This window comes from Mytilus californianus, unplaced genomic scaffold (genome assembly GCF_021869535.1).
Source record: "Mytilus californianus isolate M0D057914Y unplaced genomic scaffold, xbMytCali1.0.p SCAF_4, whole genome shotgun sequence".
Lineage (NCBI taxonomy): Eukaryota > Metazoa > Mollusca > Bivalvia > Mytilida > Mytilidae > Mytilus > Mytilus californianus.
The window spans coordinates 35,677,662-35,695,353 of NW_026262690.1; the positions used below are offsets into that span (position 1 = coordinate 35,677,662).

Below are 17,692 nucleotides of genomic sequence, written 5' to 3' on the forward strand. Positions count from 1 at the left end.
TAACCATACTACATCTTACCTAAATTTTGTTTCAGCCTCAGGATTGTGTGATACTCACCATACTTTATCTAACCTAGTTTTCTAATCAGCCTCAGGATTTTTAATTCTAGCCACACTATTCCTAACTAGTTTTTCAATCACTTTCAGGAATTTGAGATTCTAACCATACTGTGTTTTACCTAGTTTTTTATCAGCCTCAGGATTTTGTGATGCTAAAGGTACTAATTCTCTCTCAACTATCTCTGTAGCCAAATCCTAAAAAAAACAATGGTCATTCAATTTCTGCTCATTTAGGTTTTTTCCCAAATTAAGGTATTTTTAAAAGAGTCCATATGTATAAACTTTCTTTGTTGTATATGGAAGTTTTTAGAGTGAATTGTTTGTCTTATTTTGCAGCCCCCATATGTGGAATTCAATATCATGCATCTTCCTATGGATGGTTGGTCAATGATGTATCATTGTTATCAAGGGGTACCTTGTTAAATATATTTCCACAAAAATATATCTGCTATAGTTTTAGTCCTAAAAATTGTACATATAATATATGAATTATTTTCTTTAATATTATCAATTTAATAGTCACATTAAAACCCCAAGGAGTATTGCAATTGGAGAATAGACATTCTGTTCAAACTAAAAATAAACAGTATAAAGTAAACTGAAAATGATTAACAAACAATGAGTTTCCATTTGTGAGACAGAATACCTCAAGACTATGCTGACAAGTTTCTGTTTCTTCCTTGACACAATATCCAGAATCTCTAAGTGTTGAGCATAATCCAACAGGTGGGTCAGAGGATTTGTCATCTAAATATAAAAGATAAAAAACTTTATTATTTGCAGTAGAACAGGGGTATATATATATATTACAACAGTTGCTGGACAGTGATTCTGGAATTATTTGGAAGAAAGGACATATATATCTCAAAAAGAGTGGTATAAGATCATATAATCTGCAATATTAACAGTTGACACAGAGATATGTCTCGCCTCTGTAATTTTGAAAGTAAAATGTCAATGTTGACATTAAAACAGCAATACATTAACATGTAAAATGTTCAAAGTCATGAACCATGACTGAAAGTACAGGTCAAATAATTTTGCTTAAATAAGATATGCCAATCAGCCAATGCTAATACAGCAATGTACCAAATGTCATAAACTTATCATAAGTGGTTCCCCTTAAACTGACCTAATCACAAACTTTTACATGTTTTAAACTATATATATGTAAAAGATTCAAAGTCAATAGACCATTAGTCATGACTGAGGGGGGTGGGACCAAATAATCTCATCTGAAATGACATGAGCCAATGCTTGTATAACTGCATACAAAAATATCAGACTTATCGAAGGTGGTTCCCCTTAAACTGACTTATTCACAAACTTTAACATGTAAACTATGCTACCATGTTGGGGCTTTTTATAGCCAACTTTACGGTATGGGTTTTTCTCATTGTTGAAGACCAAAAAGTTGCCTATAATTGCTTACATCCACTTCATTTGAACTTTGGTTGACAGTTGTCTTATTGGAAATCATACCATTATTATTTTTTATAAAGTTTCAGTCAATAGACCATGACTGAGGGGGTGCTTAAATCCACTGTGTACAAGGTTTTGGTTCCCGAGTCTGTTTGTAACAAAATTTACTTGTATTATACCTAAACAGTGTACCAAATATGTTATGTTTTAAAAAAAATACAGGTAAATCTTAGGTGAAATTCTAATTAACCTTGATTGTTATAAAAACAAATTATTTATCAAAACATCTATTGTTTTTGCATGTGGGAATAGAAGGAATAGTATTTTTAAAAAGTGGGAATAGGGATGAATGAAGAAAAAAACTTAAATTCAGCAATGAAAATTAGGGTAGTTACATAGGATTAATAGATACACAGGTATTTTTTTATGGCCCAAGTTTATTGAGGTTGTTGCTGGTAAATGTATCCTTTGGGACCTTGAATATTTTAATTCTATCAGAATTTTTTTATTTGAACAGATCTTTGTAAAATTTCAATGGAACATGCATATCATATAAAGTTATAAAGGGGCATAACTGAAGAATGGTATAAGTGACGCTACCTAAATTTGTACTTGATCTGAGTGTTGTGGTAATAAGTATTGTGTATAAGTCTCATAACATTTGGTTGCGGCAACCTTAAGTTAGAGAACAGAAACGAAAAAATTCAGCAATTTTTTATACATCCATTTACGGGACGTACTATGGTATACTGTTGACCGTCTGTCCGTCTGTCTGTCCGTCCATCCGTCCTTGGTCAACATGTCGGACATTAACTCAAAAAAGCTTTAACCAATATGCATGAAACTTTGGTGAATTGTTTATATCTATTGACGTGAGCTCCCTTTCGTTTTTTATAAATTTCAGATTTACCGTTTCCGAGTTTTGGGGTTTTATTCATTAAATAAAAAGAGGTGGTTTTCCAGTTTTCCGACAATAACTCAAGAATGCTTTCACCAAGTTGCAAGAAATTTTGGTGAATTGTTTAGATCTGTTGACATGAGCTCCCCTTTGGATTTTTTAAAAATTTTAGATTTAACGTTTCCGAGTTACAGGGTTTTATTCATAAACTATAGAGGCTCTAAAGAGCCTGTGTCGCTCACCTTGGTCTATGTGCATATCAAACAAAGGACACAGATGGATTCATGACAAAATTGTGTTTCGGTGATGGTGATGTGTTTGTAGATCTTACTTTACTGAACATTCTTGCTCCTTACTATTATCTCTATCTATAATGAACTTGGCCCAGTAGTTACAGTGGAAAATATTATGTAAAAATTTACAAAAATTTACAAAATTTATGAAAATTGTAAAAAATTGACTATAAAAGGCAATAACTCCTTAAGGGGACAATTGACAATTTTGATCATGTTGACTTATTTGTAGATCTTACTTTGCTGTACATTATTGTCTTTTACAGTTTATCTCTATCTATAATAATATTCAAGATAATAACCAAAAGCTGCAAAATTTTCTTAAAATGACCAATTCAGGGGCAGCAACCCAACAACGTGTTGCCTGATTGGTCTGAAAATTTCAGGGCAGATAGATCTTGACCTAATGAATAATTTTATCCTCGTCAGATTTGCTCTAAATGCTTTGGTTTCAGAGATATGAGCCAAAAACTGCATTTTACCCTATGTACTATTTTTTAGCCATGTCTGCCATCTTGGTTGGTTGGCCGGGTCACCGGACACATTTTTTAAACTAGATACCCCAATGATGATTGTGGCCAAGTTTGGTTAAATTTGGCCAAGTAGTTTCAGAGAAGAAGATTTTTGTAAAAGATTACAAAAATTAATGAAAAATGGTTAAAAATTGACTATAAAGGGCAATAACTCCTTAAGGGGTCAACTGACCATTTTGGTCATTGGTCTTATTTGTAGATCTTACTTTGCTGAACATTATTGCTGTTTACAGTTTATCTATCTCTATCTATAATAATATTCAAGATAATAACCAAAAACGGCAAAATTTCCTTAAAATTACCAATTCAGGGGCAGCAACCCAACAACAATTTGTCCGATTCATCTGAAAATTTCAGGGCAGATAGATCTTGACCTGATAAACAATTTTACCCCATGTCAGATTTGCTCTAAATGCTTTGGTTTCAGAGATATAAGCCAAAATCTACATTTTACCCCTATGTTCTATTTTTAGCCATGGCGGCCATCTTGGTTGGTTGGCCGGGTCACCGGACACATTTTTTAAACTAGATACCCCAATGATGATTGTGGCCAAGTTTGGTTAAATTTGGCCAAGTGGTTTCAGAGGAGAAGATTTTTGTAAAAGTTAACGACGACGGATGACGGACGCAAAGTGATGAGAAAAGCTCACTTGACCTTTCAGGTCAGGTGAGCTAAAAAGGGGGATTTTCCAGTTTTCGGACAATAACTAAAAAATGCTTTCAGCAGTTCTCATGAAACTTGGGTGAATTGTTTATATCTGTTGATGTAAGCTCCCTTTAGAATTTTATAAATTTCAGATTTTACATTTCTGAGTTATGGGGTTTTTTTCATTAAAAAAGGGGGGATTTTCTAGTTTTTGAACAATAACTCAAAAATGCTTTCAGCAGTTCTCATGAAACTTTGGTGAATTATTCATAGCTATTGATGTAATCACCCTATTGATTTTCATAAATTTCAAATATGACATTGAGAAGAAATTGAACTTTATTTGTTTATAGTCTGACAACAGATTTACTAAGTATTGCCCAACAGCACAGTGTATTGCACAACAGCAAGAAATCTTTAATTGAAGATAAATTCAAATCATATAACCAATTTCAAGTTCTTTGACTACATTTATTCAGAAACCTATAATATGTCAAATATTTAATTACAATCCTAATTCAGACCTGTATCAAGCTTGAATATTGTGTCCATTTTTGCCCCAACTGTTCAGGGTTGGACCTCTGCAGGCATATCCAGCTGCGCTCAACGAAGCAGTTTATTCCATTTGTAAAGGGGCATAACTCTAGAACAGTAAAAGTGAAGCCACCAAATTTCTAACTTGATCTGTATTTTGTGGTAATAAGCATTGTGTATAAGTTTCATAACATTTGGTTGAGGTTAACTTAAGTTGTAGAACAAACGAAAATTCAGCAATTTTTCCATTTATAAACAGGCATAACTCTGGAACGGTGAAAGTAACGCCACCAAGATCTGTGTTTTGTGGTAGTAAGCATTGTGTATAAGTTTCATAACATTTGGTTGAGCAGACTTAAGTTAGAGAACGGAAACCAAAAAATTTTGCAATTTTTCCATTTATAAATGGGCATAACTCAAGAACGGTTAAAGTGACGCCACCAAATTTCAAACTTGATCTGTGTTTTGAGGTTATAAGCATTGTGTATAAGTTTCATAACATTTGGTTGAGGCAAACTCAAGTTAGAGAACGGGAAACCAATTTTGGGACGTACGTACAGACGGACAAGGGTAAAACTTAAAGCCCCCACCGCTACGGCGGGGGCATAAAACAGTTCATTTAAGGGCAACAACTCATAAACTAGTATCTCTATCTCAATTGCTTGTAAAACAATTAGAAGATCTTTCCCTTAAAAGTCAGATATTTGTAATGCACTCTTTACAACCTTTCATTTGAAAAGCGACAAGCATACCTTCTAAAAACTTTTCACTTTTCACAATTAATTGCCCTATCCATCTAAGTTTTGGAGATCGAAGGTATGAAATTTTTAATCAGTGTTCTCCCCAGGGCCTTTTAGCATCATGGTAATGTGATGCTATTAAAAATGTTTCCCATATAGAAAGTGTTATGGAAGTGATGCTATAAATTCTAGAAACAAGATGGTATTTCATGGGTTTTTTGTTTACCAGGATGCTATATGAAATTTGAAGGGAGAACAGTTGTTAATGTAGACTTGATGACCATTCATTTGATATATTGCTACAACACCACAATCTAGTAAGTTTGATTTTTTACACAAAATAACCCATCCAACTGTTTTTTGGGGAACATGAATTTAATATTTGAAATATACACATTACTAGTATGATCTTTCATTTGATATGCGACAACCTTACATTTAAAACAATTTATTTTTTGCAGTCAATGACCCCAACCAACCTATTTTTGGAGGACACAAATTTGATATTTGAAATGCACACCTTATTAACTTCCATTTGATGTGCAACATCCTTACCATCTTAGAAGTTGTAATTTTTGCACTCAATGACCCCACCCTTCTCTTTCGGATGGAAAAGAGGGTAAAAAATTTCGTTTTTGAATAGAGCTCATTTTGATGTTCAATTCATATGTCACATGACCCCATTTGGCAAAGTGAAATAAAATGATATATGAAATATCAATTCTATAAATAGAACTTATGAAACTCACAAAGTCAACGTAAAACATGAAAATTTCAAACTCCTTATTTTTCTTTGTTTTTCATCAAATGTTTTAGGTATTTTAGTCAAACATGTAACCATGTAAAACTCTTCAATTTCTGAAAAGTGTAAGATGGTCTGCAGAAAAGTACAAAACTATAAAAAAAAAAACAGGGGTTTATTCCATAGCTCATTAAGGGCACAATGAATAATTAAATATATGATGCAATATTGAACTTCAGAACCGTAGAGACATGGAAATACCACTATTCAACTCAGGACCCCTCGACCTTTCAAAAGGTCACAAAGTTAAGGTTACAGTACCCTTTGAAGGTCAAGGTGAAATTTCCTCATGACCATGCATGTGACATTGACCTCAAATTGAAGATATCAAAATACTGATAATTTTTGCATTTTATAGTAGGTTGATATCTGTTACCAAAGATATACACAAAAAATTATACTTTGAAGAATTATCACGTGGTAACTTTTTAAATAACTTTTGAACAGATGATCGGACAGTTTTTAGTCTAATGTATAAAATGTGGAGCTCTTCGAGACAAACATTTCATACGATGTGTGTATGCAGTTATTATCTCTTATTATTTCTTAACATTCAAGCTTGCTATTTAGCGAAAAAACTTTTGCACTCCATGCCCTTTGACCTTGGGTGCACATGAAAGGTCACATGAACTGAAGATTATTGGTGAAGATCTCATGTCTCTACGAATTCCAGTTCTCGAAATATGATTTTTAAAAAATGTGTATAATATTTCAAGGAAAATAACTTTTATAAGCAGATAAGGGTTGACAACAAAATAATTGCATTTTTTCAGATATATGCAAATAAAAGAAATTGTTTCAAGGAGATATAACTCTAAAAGAGGATGGTAAAATCCTACACAGCCTCATCTTGTAATACTTCATAATGAGATCCACCTATTGTCCAAATAAAGTCATTATATCTTCCAAAACAAGAGGGGGGGGGGGGGTGCTGGGATGGGGGGGTGTCGAAAAAAACCCAGTATAAAAGGTAGATATTTTTTAAAGGGGACGATTAAATCCTACAGTGTCATCTGGTAATATTTCATGATGAGGTCAATCAATGGTCCAAAATTGGTCATAACTTCAATAGAAACGTTGGGAGGCCATGTAAAATAATGGTAGAATAAAAAGAATAAATTGCTTTGCCGAGCGCAGCTGGATATGACCGCAGAGGTCCAACCCTGAACAGTTGGGGCAAAAATAGACGCAATATTCGCGCTTGATACAGGTTTTAATTGGATTGTAATTAAATATTTGACACATAAAAGGCTTCTGACAAACAATAACTGTAGTCAAAGAACTTAGAATTGGTTATATGATTTTAATTTATATTCAATTTTTTGCTTTTGTGCAATGCACTTTTGCTGTTGCAAATTGACCTCCCCCTCCCCCCACAAAAAAAAAAAAAAAAATTTACTCCCCTTTTTTTTGCTTTTGTGCAATACACTATGCTGTTGCATATTAACACACCCCCCCCCCCCCCCCCCCCCCCACTTTTTTTTTGCAAAAAAAATATTTGAAGAATTTTTCATTTTAATTTCTGAAATCTGAAATGAGAAAAAATTGACCCCCAACAATTTCTTTTTACCCCATCCCCTTTTTTCCCCCAAAAAAATTCTTTTCCTCAAGATATGGTCATAATCTCAATTCAAATTTCCAATGGAGTTTGCAACCATAATTACCAATTTAAATTTACCAAAGTGCTAACTTAATCTATTTTATAGTACAATTTAAAATATGGTGTCAAATCTTTCATATGGATTTTTTTGTAAAAATAAAAAGATGCAACATATGCAGATATTTTTAATGGTATTCCTTTATAAATATGCATTTCTTTAAACATAATTCAAAAGCAGTGTAAGGGAGGTAATCAAAACGTTGTGTTTTGATTACCTCCCTTACACTGCTTTTAAATTGTCATAATTGTTCATTAACAATTACTTTATACATAATTCAATAGTAGTGCGAGGGAGGTAATTCAAATGATGTATTTGAATTACCTCCCTTACACTGCTTAAAATTATGTTTTGTACTAAAGTATTTGTCCATTAACCAGGACACCCTTGTTTTCACCCTTTTTTGCCCCTAATTCTTAATCGGTTTGAGCCATAACCCCCCCCCCCCCCCCCCCCCCAAAGCAAATCCTAACCATCCGTTTGTGGTATGGAAACTTGTGGTATAATTTCAGAGAGATCCATACACAGTTCCACAAATTATTGTCTGGAAACTAGAAAAATGCTTATTTTTGGCCCTTTTTTGGCCCCTTATTCCTTAAATGTTGGTACCATAACCCCCAAAATCATTCCAAACCTTCCTTTTGTGGTATTGAACCTTATGGTAAAATTTCATAGAGATCCATTCACTTAAACTAAAGTTATTGTGCGAAAACCAACTCATATAAAAAACATTACAATATTTTTGCTATTAGAGTTTCTCTGTAAGGATACTTTTGGCATCTACACTGGTGTGCCAAAAAGATAATTTCTGCATGCGCACGATGGTGCCAAAAGGATACATTCGGTATGAAAGGGTTAAAGTTAAAGATGATAGGCAAAATGCAAAAAAATGAGCAATAATTCTTATAGTATAAAGGGTCAACTGACAGTTGAAAAAGTCCCCCCCCCCCTTTATGGAACTACATAAAGTTAATGCATTGGCTTTTTACATGTTCTACTTCTAAGGTTGTTTAGTTTGGAGGCCCCCTCTTTTCCAAAATCCTGGATCTGCATCTGTATTTAACCTTTTATCGTTTTAAGTATTGTAAGAATCTGCAAGGAAGGTCAACCAGGATGAATGGTGAAAAATTTGGACTGCAACTGAAAAAGTTGGATAGGGCACAAATTTAACTTTGCAACTACCCCCTAGAAGCCCTTTAAAAATGTGTTGCACACTCTTTACATACATGAGGCATCAGATTTAACATCTCCATTCAAACTGGACATGACTGGGTACTATTATATCCCAAACAGCAAAACAGACACCCCACTTAAGTATACATACTTTCAGAACAGGAGAAGTCCAGGTGACCATTACATTTCTATACCCAAGTCAACCCTTGGATTTTTTTGAAAATGTGAATTAATTTGATAAATCTCTATTAACTAAGAACAAATATGTTATTTTTGATTCTGTTTACAGATGTTGTCTATGTACCAAAATTGACTGTAAACAATACTGTAGTGCTTATTTGCCAAGGTGCAACAGTGTGACATCAATGCTGCTTTTTCAAATTGCAGAAATACTGAAGGAAAGATAACTAATAAGGTGATACTTTATATTTTCAGACAGCCTTAGAGTCTGCAATATCAATGAGGGACCCATTTGTGATAGAAGACTTATTAAATGTTCTTAATTCAAAAAAGTCTCCATTTAATACATTTTGTATTTTATAAGCTGCAACTTGTCCAGTGAGTTTTTGGACATGACTTACTGTCAGATCAAATAAATATATTTTGTGGAAAAATGAGCAATTCTCCTTAGTACTTAAGATTTAGGTAAAATCCAAGATGTAGCCACCACATGTTATAGTTTTACAAAGGATTGAAGGGCAGTACCTACAAAGAGATTTTCACTGAATAAATTAATGAAGCTCTTCAAGGTATTCCATTTATGCTGAATCAAAAATGGTTGCCAGAATAGAAAGTGTCTATCTATCTATTACAGTTTTCAAGATACATGAAATAAGCAAAAAAACCTTAAAACAGGTAAAAATAGTCTTTAAAGAGCAATAACTCCAATAAGATGTTGACTGACAATTTTGGCCATTCCACTTATCATGCTAATTAGTAGATCTTGACTTGCTGATAATTTTTGCTAATAAAGTTTATATCTACCAGTATCTATTACATTTTTTACGATATTAGGCAAAAATTCTCAAAATTGGTAAAAATCATCATTAAAGGGCAATAACTCTATTAAGAGTGTTGTCTAAAAATATCAGACATGTTGACTCATTTGTAGATCTTGTCTTGCTGATCTTTAAGATACATGTAATAGGCAAAAATTCAAAATCAAAGCACTGTAAGCGCTGTAGGCAGTTAACCAAAAACGAAGGCAAACGTAATTATGAAAACTGTGGCAGTGTTGCTTCAATTTTTTTTTAAGATTTGAAAGAACAAACATTAAACATTCGTATATTGTACATTTATGTTCATTAAATGAATTGATTATTAGGGCAAATTAATTTATATTTCATCAAGGTTTTCAAAAGCAACTCATATATCAATGTAAATGACCCCCATCTTCACCCCCAAGTGCATGATGTTACTCCATACCAAGTTTGGAATAAAATGACAGGTGATTATAAAACAGTTGGTCAAACATTCTCGGGCTTTACACTGCTTGAAAGATTTATATGTTTTCCTTAAAATGAGCCATAAATGAAAATTATTATAGGCCCAGAAATGATTTAATAAATAATTAAAGTAAATTCAATTAACCTAGACTCATTTTTTGCATCAATAAATTTTATAATAGACAAGAAATAATTGTAACAGGATGCCGTTACGAAGTCTCCCAAACAAAGCCCCCATAATTCGTCATTCCCATGGTCTCCTGACATTGGGCAAAGTCCAGTTCATATTGGTTTGGTCTAGTAAAGTGATATGCATATGTGACACCTAGGAGATTGATCCTGTATGTCATACAAATCTTTTTGAAATGATGAACAGGAATAAATATAGTTTAGGTGTGGGTATCTTGACTGTTTACAAGTTCTCAAACAGGAGGGGGTGGGGTGAACCCAGGGACTCCCCCTATATTTCATTTGATTTGTTATATTGTCCCATACATGAATACATATGGTTTAGGGGTGGGGATCTCGACTTTTTCCAAGTTCTCAAACAGGAGGGGGTGGGGTGACCCCAGGGACTCCCCAAATATTTCATTTGATTTGTTATATTGTCCCATACATGAATATATATGGTTTAGGGGTGGGGATCTCGACTATTTCCAAGTTCTCAAACAGGAGGGGGTGGGTCGACCCCAGGGACTTTATTGTCCCATACAAGTATATATATTGTTTAGGGGTGGGGATCGCGACAGTTTACAAGATAAAAGTACATTTTCAAATTAAAGGGGGGGTGGGATGACCCCTAGGGACTCACCCTATAATTTGGTTGATTTTTTTTATTGTCCTGTTCTCATTACTGAAGACTGCATGTGTCTATCACTTACTGTTTTCGAGAAATAGTCATTTGAAAATTTAAAAAAATAAAATCCCATAGGGTTCTATAGTAAACCCCTCCCTTCTTCAGGCCCCTCCAAATACCCCTAAATAGACCCCAATGCACAAACAAAAGAGTAATGGCTCCGCTAGAAATGTTAGTATAATATTTTATGAAACCCTAAGTAAATCTGACAAACGGTCAAAGTTGTCTTCTTAGAAGGTTTGAGTGGATTCGGTCCGACTTGTCTAGGGGACTAATTGTCCACATTACTTAAAACATCCCATCAACGTCGATTTCCGCATCTGTTTCTCGTTTCATTCATAAAATAACAACAACCTTATTTGGCAAGATAAGTTTGAAAAAAATTACCGCCCACTTATATAACTTTATTTCCTCTATCATAGAAATTTGTTGTACATGAACAATATTCCTGCGCATTTTGCCATTTGGGAAATATAAACGACTTGTAATTACCGATTTTCGGCGATGAAATATTTCATACAATTGTTCTTTGACATCGTAGCCAAAAGCACAGGGGATAATAAATTACGTAGGGATTTCTATTGAGCACTACTTCCTATGTGCAACTTCAAAAGTTTTGGGTAATTCGACGATCATTTAAGGTTTTTCTGGTCATATTTTTTGTATTCCAGAAATAAAAGTATTAAAAAAATGTCCAATTAGTTATAAATAACATAATAGCCAGCTAGATAATAACAATGGCACGTATTTCAGCATTTATTGGGTAGAACACAAATCTAGGGTGCTCGCATAAGGCAGCTTAACTGCCTAAAAATTGGTACATATCAGGGCAAAACTCTTAAAAGAACTTCAAGAAGTCATCAAAAGTTTTGTTGTAAATGGACAGTAGGTAATCTCAACATTCTGAACATTTCTGTCTTATCAGATTTTTTCTTTATATAGCAGTTTTCAAGATAATAGCTAAAAACTTGCATTTTACTTTTATACTCTATTTTTAGGGGTGATGGGACACCTATCTTAATAAACACCCAATGATAATTGCCCAAGTTTGGTTAAATTTGTCCCTGGCTAGTAGTTTCAGAGGAGAAGATTTGAGTAAAAGCTAAAACATACGTCAAGTAATGAGAAAAGCTTACCTTGCCCTTTTGGCCAGGTCAGCTAAAAACTTATATATTCCGGGTTGGCGGATCCGTAAATCAACAAATTAAAAAAGCATCACCTAAGCACTCTGAAATGAATTGTGCTCTAGCTATATACATGTATATAGTATTGATATATTTATAAGAATTTTTTTATTGCAATATCAAAACAAAAAAATCTGATTCCAGTATTAGAATTGCTAGGCATGTGTAGCAGATTCCTAGCCTACACTAATGTCTACCTATATTAATAGAGGAGTTTCTTATTTTCAGTTCATGAGTATAAGAACAGGCCAGTGTAGTGGTGCTTCCCCATACGGCATACCTAGTAGATTTATAACCGCATGGCAGCAGCTAATGTAGTACTCCTTTAGCTCAGTTGGTAAAATAATGTCTTACTTAACCCATGGTTAGAATAAATACCACATTTTGTAGCCAGGGGAAATGATGAATATATAGTCCATATAATATAATGACTCTTGAGGTGGGGGAAGTGTACAGGTGCTTTCCCTTAGTAGATTTATAACCACCCTACATTAGCTGTGCTAGTGGAGTATTCCTTTTAATAGCTAAAGTTGGTTGAGCGGTGGCTTACTGTGCCTGGGTTCCCTCTTGCTGGTATATGATCCGGGTAAACTTATCAATCCTTTAAATAAACTTATTCTTAGAGGTTACCAATTCAACACTGTAATTAGATCTTTGAATATTGTTTTTATAGATATAGATATTGATTTTGTTATCAGTATATTAAAACCATACTAAATATTATTGTTATACACATATGCACATTCACAGTATTAAATCTGTCGATACCTATTTTTTGGTATTGCACAAGGTCATGCTTTTCTCTTGACTGTTAATGAAGTCTTTACACTAAATCCATTGGATATCAGATGTGTACTGATTGATATTTTAATCTGAGATACCTGATTTTTTTATTAGTTGTTATTTGCTTTGAACTAGCTGTCAGTAACTGAGAGTACTCTTAGATCTATACTTAGCGTCTTTTTTGTTGTGAGATGTTTAGATATGCTGCCACTTCTGGTCTATGTTTTCATTACAGATTTTCTGCTTTGTATTGATCTGATGAGTTAAGCCCTTTAAAACTGATTTTTATAGTGTGTTCTTGTGTGTACTGTTACACCACTGTCCCAGGTAAGGGGGAGGATTTGGCACCAGCAAATTAGTTTAACCCTGCCACATTCTGTATGTGCTGTCCCAAGTCAGGAGCCTGTAGTGCAGTGGTTGTGTGAACGTGCAAAAAGATGGTTATTTTATTAATTTGAACTTTACTTTAAATTCACAATTCTGACATTTTAGACTTAAATACATTGTCTTGTTTAATTATTTATTTCAGTCCCAAGTCCGGAGCCTGTAGTTCAATGGTTGTTGTTGGTTCATGTCTGTCATATCTGTTTTTCGTAAATTGTTTTGTTATAAATTAGACCGTTAGTTTTCTCAATTGAATGGTTTCATATTTTTCATGTCAGGACCTTTTATAGCTGACAATAAGGTATGGGTTTTTCTCATTTTTGAAGCTGTATGGTTGCCTATAATTGCTTACATCCACTTCATGTGAACTTTGGTGGATGATTGTCTCATCCGCAATCATACAATGTACACATCTGCTTATTTCTATATGGTACCGTAATGAATTATGGAAGGCAAATTATGGTCTCCTGTTACACTTGGTGTCATTCGTGGGAAAGTACATCATAGGACATTGTGATGTTAAGATATTTGCATTGAGCTGTCAAATATTTTTGGAAAATGCACTATGTGGAAATTGGGTGCAAGACAAATCGGCCGGATGACAACTCTTATAATATCTTAATAGTTTAAACTTTCTTTAATACTTTGTCTTGGTTGGCATTATAGACAGTCCAAGTTGACATATTTGTTGGTCAGAGTTGTCTCTGGGACAAGTTGTCCCATCTTCTGGAAAATCAAGTATTATTTAAACTCCTGTTGGCTACTTAAAAATGTAATATGATTTCTGTATCATTAACATGCAAGGTTAATACAAAAATCAGACGGATCTAAAATTTGAGAAAAGAGGGGCATAACCCTTATAACAATGTATAATGTTGATGATCATTGCAATATAAAATTTGTACATCTTTAAGGTTCATGTGGACCCTTTGACTAAAATGGCTGCATTTTCAACTCAAACTTTACTCTGAGTACAGACAAACCTGTGAATCTGGAAAATTTTTAAGGCATAGCATGCTCTAGATAAATAAAATTCAAATGCATTTATGTTTTACTTTTAGAAAATTAAAAATTTTGCAGTGCACTTTTTTCATTCCTCCTGAAGGTGCCAAAATAAACAAAGTTGGGAGAGAGGTTTGATAACTTCCCCACAGGTAATAATTGGAGTGAACTGAGGCATATTTTTTTGTTTTTCGGTAGTAAGCCAGAAGAGGTCCATTTCTGTTTTTTTGAATAGGAAAGATCTTCTGGCTCTCTTCCACCTCTTCTCTTTTGATAGGTAGTTTAGACGACAGAGGCACATAACAAACATGGCGTCATTTAGTCTAAATGACATTAATAAATTTGTGAATGCAGATACATGTATATATATATATTAGAATGTGAGCTGTGTTATAAACGTTTTTATGGTATGACAGTCTTAGAAGGACATCCCTGTAGGACGATAAGCTGGATAAATATATGAACTACACAGACAATAACAGTTAAGGGATGACTATTTGATATTCTAGGGAAGGGATTTTGATTGATTGGTGTTAAACGCTACTTTCAACACTAAGTTGGGCTATTCCGTGGTGGTCAGTTTAAATTTATAGATGAAGGATGGGGAAGGGAAGAGGGGATTATTAACTTTTTAATCTGTCGCTACATGTACATGTAATTATGCCTATTTTTCAGCCCTTACCAGTCAACCATATTCATATATGAAATCCTCCTGTCCCCCACCCCAATAAAAGGAATAAATATCAAATGATTTTTCTGCTTATCTAACACAAGTTTTAATTGATTGACTGTTTGTTGCTAATTTGCTAATAAGTCAGGTATATAATATAAAAACGAAGAGATGTATGATTGCTAATGAGGCAACTATCCACCGGAGTTCAAATATGAAGTGGATGTAAGCAATTATAGGCAACCGTAATTAAGGCCTTTAACAATGACAAAACCTGATACTGTATCAAAAGTCATCTATAAAAGGCCCGACGTGAAAAGTGTGAGAAACAATTCAAAGAAAAAACTAACGGCCTAATTATACATAACAAAATAATTTACAAATATGAGTCGAGACATGAACCAACGACAACCACTAAACTATAGACTCCTGACTTGGGACAGGCACACAAAGAATATGGCAGGGTTGATATAAAAACGAAGATTGCCAATAAGACAACCCTCCACAAGAGACCAAATGACACAGCAATTAACAGCTATAGGTCACCGTACGGCCTTCAGCAATAAACAAAGCCCATACCGCATAGTCAGCTATAAAAGGCCCCGAAATCACAGATGTAAAACAATTCAAATGAGAAACTAACATGAATTAATGTACAAAAAAATGAACGAAAAACAAACACCTGTCTAGGGACAAGCACATACATACAGAATGTGGCCGGGTTAAACATGTTAGTGGGATCCATCCCAACCCGCCCCTAACCTGGGACAGTGGTGTAACAGTACAAGAACATGTTTGCGAGCGCTCAACCCTTCCCGAAGCTGGGACAGTGGTGTAACAGTACAATATACAATGTAAGAACAACCTGCACAAATCAATTGCAATTAGATTAACTCAAAATACGAGACACACCAAAAAAAAACTTACATTAAGACAATAGACACAAAGCACCGAAATAAGAGTATTTGCAATTACTGGAAGTTAGTTCAAAGCTAATAACAACTAGTACTGAAATAAATCTTGTTCTCCCAGATTGAAGTATCAATCAGTACACAACCAACGGATTTATTAAAAAAAAAGAAAAAAAAAGAGTCTGAGAAATGTCTGGTATACATTGTATACTTGCATATTGATACATATACAATGAAAATTTTTTGAAAAGTGGTGGTCAGAAGGTTTTGACCATCGAAATTTTGCAATAGAATTAAGTTAGGACCAGAAGATTTTCTTCAAGGATCACCAGAGAAAAATGATTTTGAGAACTTTCTGACATCTTTGCTTTATACAAAAGTAATCCAGTTTGGTTACTTTAAAAAAATTGGATAGACAAGATGTCCTTTTTGATCATATTTGAGACAAACATTGACAAATTTTATTGCAGTTTAAGATTATTCTTAAAAATCAAATAGTGGGGGTTTAAGCCAGATTTGTCTAGCAAATTTGAGTTAGAGGAAAGAACAAAGAAAAATGTCACGAACAGAGCACACTTTTTACAGTCATGTCTACCGGACGTATTTTAATCTTCTATAAAATAATCGTAAACTTCATTTATGTCATCCAACATAACAAAAATCTGCTATATTCGACGGCAAATTGAATTTTTGTTTTATTGATCTTCCATAGAATATCTCCAGGAGAGGTCCAGATTAATTTTTTGGGACTCTTCACCAGAAGACATTCTGGAGATGTGCAGAAGAGACCAATAAAACACGCCCCTGTATTGATTGACATGGACAATATATATATAGAGCCTTTTTATTAGAGGGACAATAGATACCAGACAATAATTAGTGATTTAAACTGTGTACCTGAGTGGACCATATCAAGTGAAACTCAACTGTTTGTTAATTTTATCATCTTCTGCAGGGATGAAAAAAGTGCACAGCAAAATCCAGTAAAGTTTTAAATTTTCTAAAACATAAAAAGCATTTGAATTTTATTTTATATTTATCTAGGGCATAATATGCCTTTAATACTTTTCCAGATGCACAGGTTAATCTGTATTCAAGAGTAAATTTTGAGGTAAAAATGTAGCCATTTTAGCCGGGGGATCCATATGAACCTTAAAGAAAAAATAATTTTTTCTTAGATTTAAGGCCCTCCTAATCTGCCTCTGAAAAACGCACTTTGGACATACGACCAGGGCAATGTAAACCATAATTTAGGTCTAATTTTATATTTTTCTGCGAATATAATAAAAACATCAAACGGCTATTAAAAATCACACACCACATTCAGGCGCAGCTTCCCCTATTGTTAGAAACACACTCGATCCGAGTCCGGATAATCGTGGTCCAGAGTTGACAGCTTGTTGACTGCACGACCCACACGTGTCTCCCTTGACAGGTTCCAAACGTTTCACTTCAAAAACCTGAATTACTCCATCTTCATTCTCTACTTGAACGTTTGCGACATCGCACATTTGACCAAGCTTCACTTTAAAAGCACAAAAAGTAAGTAAAAGTTGCAAAACAAATCTAACTTTCTTTTCCATGTCACCAGTTAAGTTAACTTTTCACGCCTCCACTGGTTAGAGAGTAGATTAGGGTAATGAACTCGTGTGTAATATGCTGAACATGCATTTTTATAAAACATGGTTTAAAATATAG

The 17,692-nt window shown here is 34.0% G+C and overlaps 1 protein-coding gene across 2 annotated transcripts in view; it reads right to left on the reverse strand.

Moving 5' to 3' along the window:
- The window catches only part of LOC127698222 (tetratricopeptide repeat protein 13-like), a 58,548-nt gene extending 40,952 nt beyond the window's left edge, over positions 1-17,596 (reverse strand). For both annotated transcript variants that reach the window (XR_007980756.1, XM_052201579.1), the window contains exons 1-3: positions 17,313-17,596; positions 707-807; positions 180-255 (exon numbers count right to left, since the gene is read on the reverse strand). Coding sequence is in view for 1 of the 2 variants with exons in the window: in XM_052201579.1 (XP_052057539.1) it covers positions 180-255; positions 707-807; positions 17,313-17,577 (442 nt within the window). In the remaining variant the exon portion in view is untranslated. The remainder of the gene's footprint in view (positions 1-179; positions 256-706; positions 808-17,312) is intronic.
- Positions 17,597-17,692: the final 96 nt, after the last annotated feature.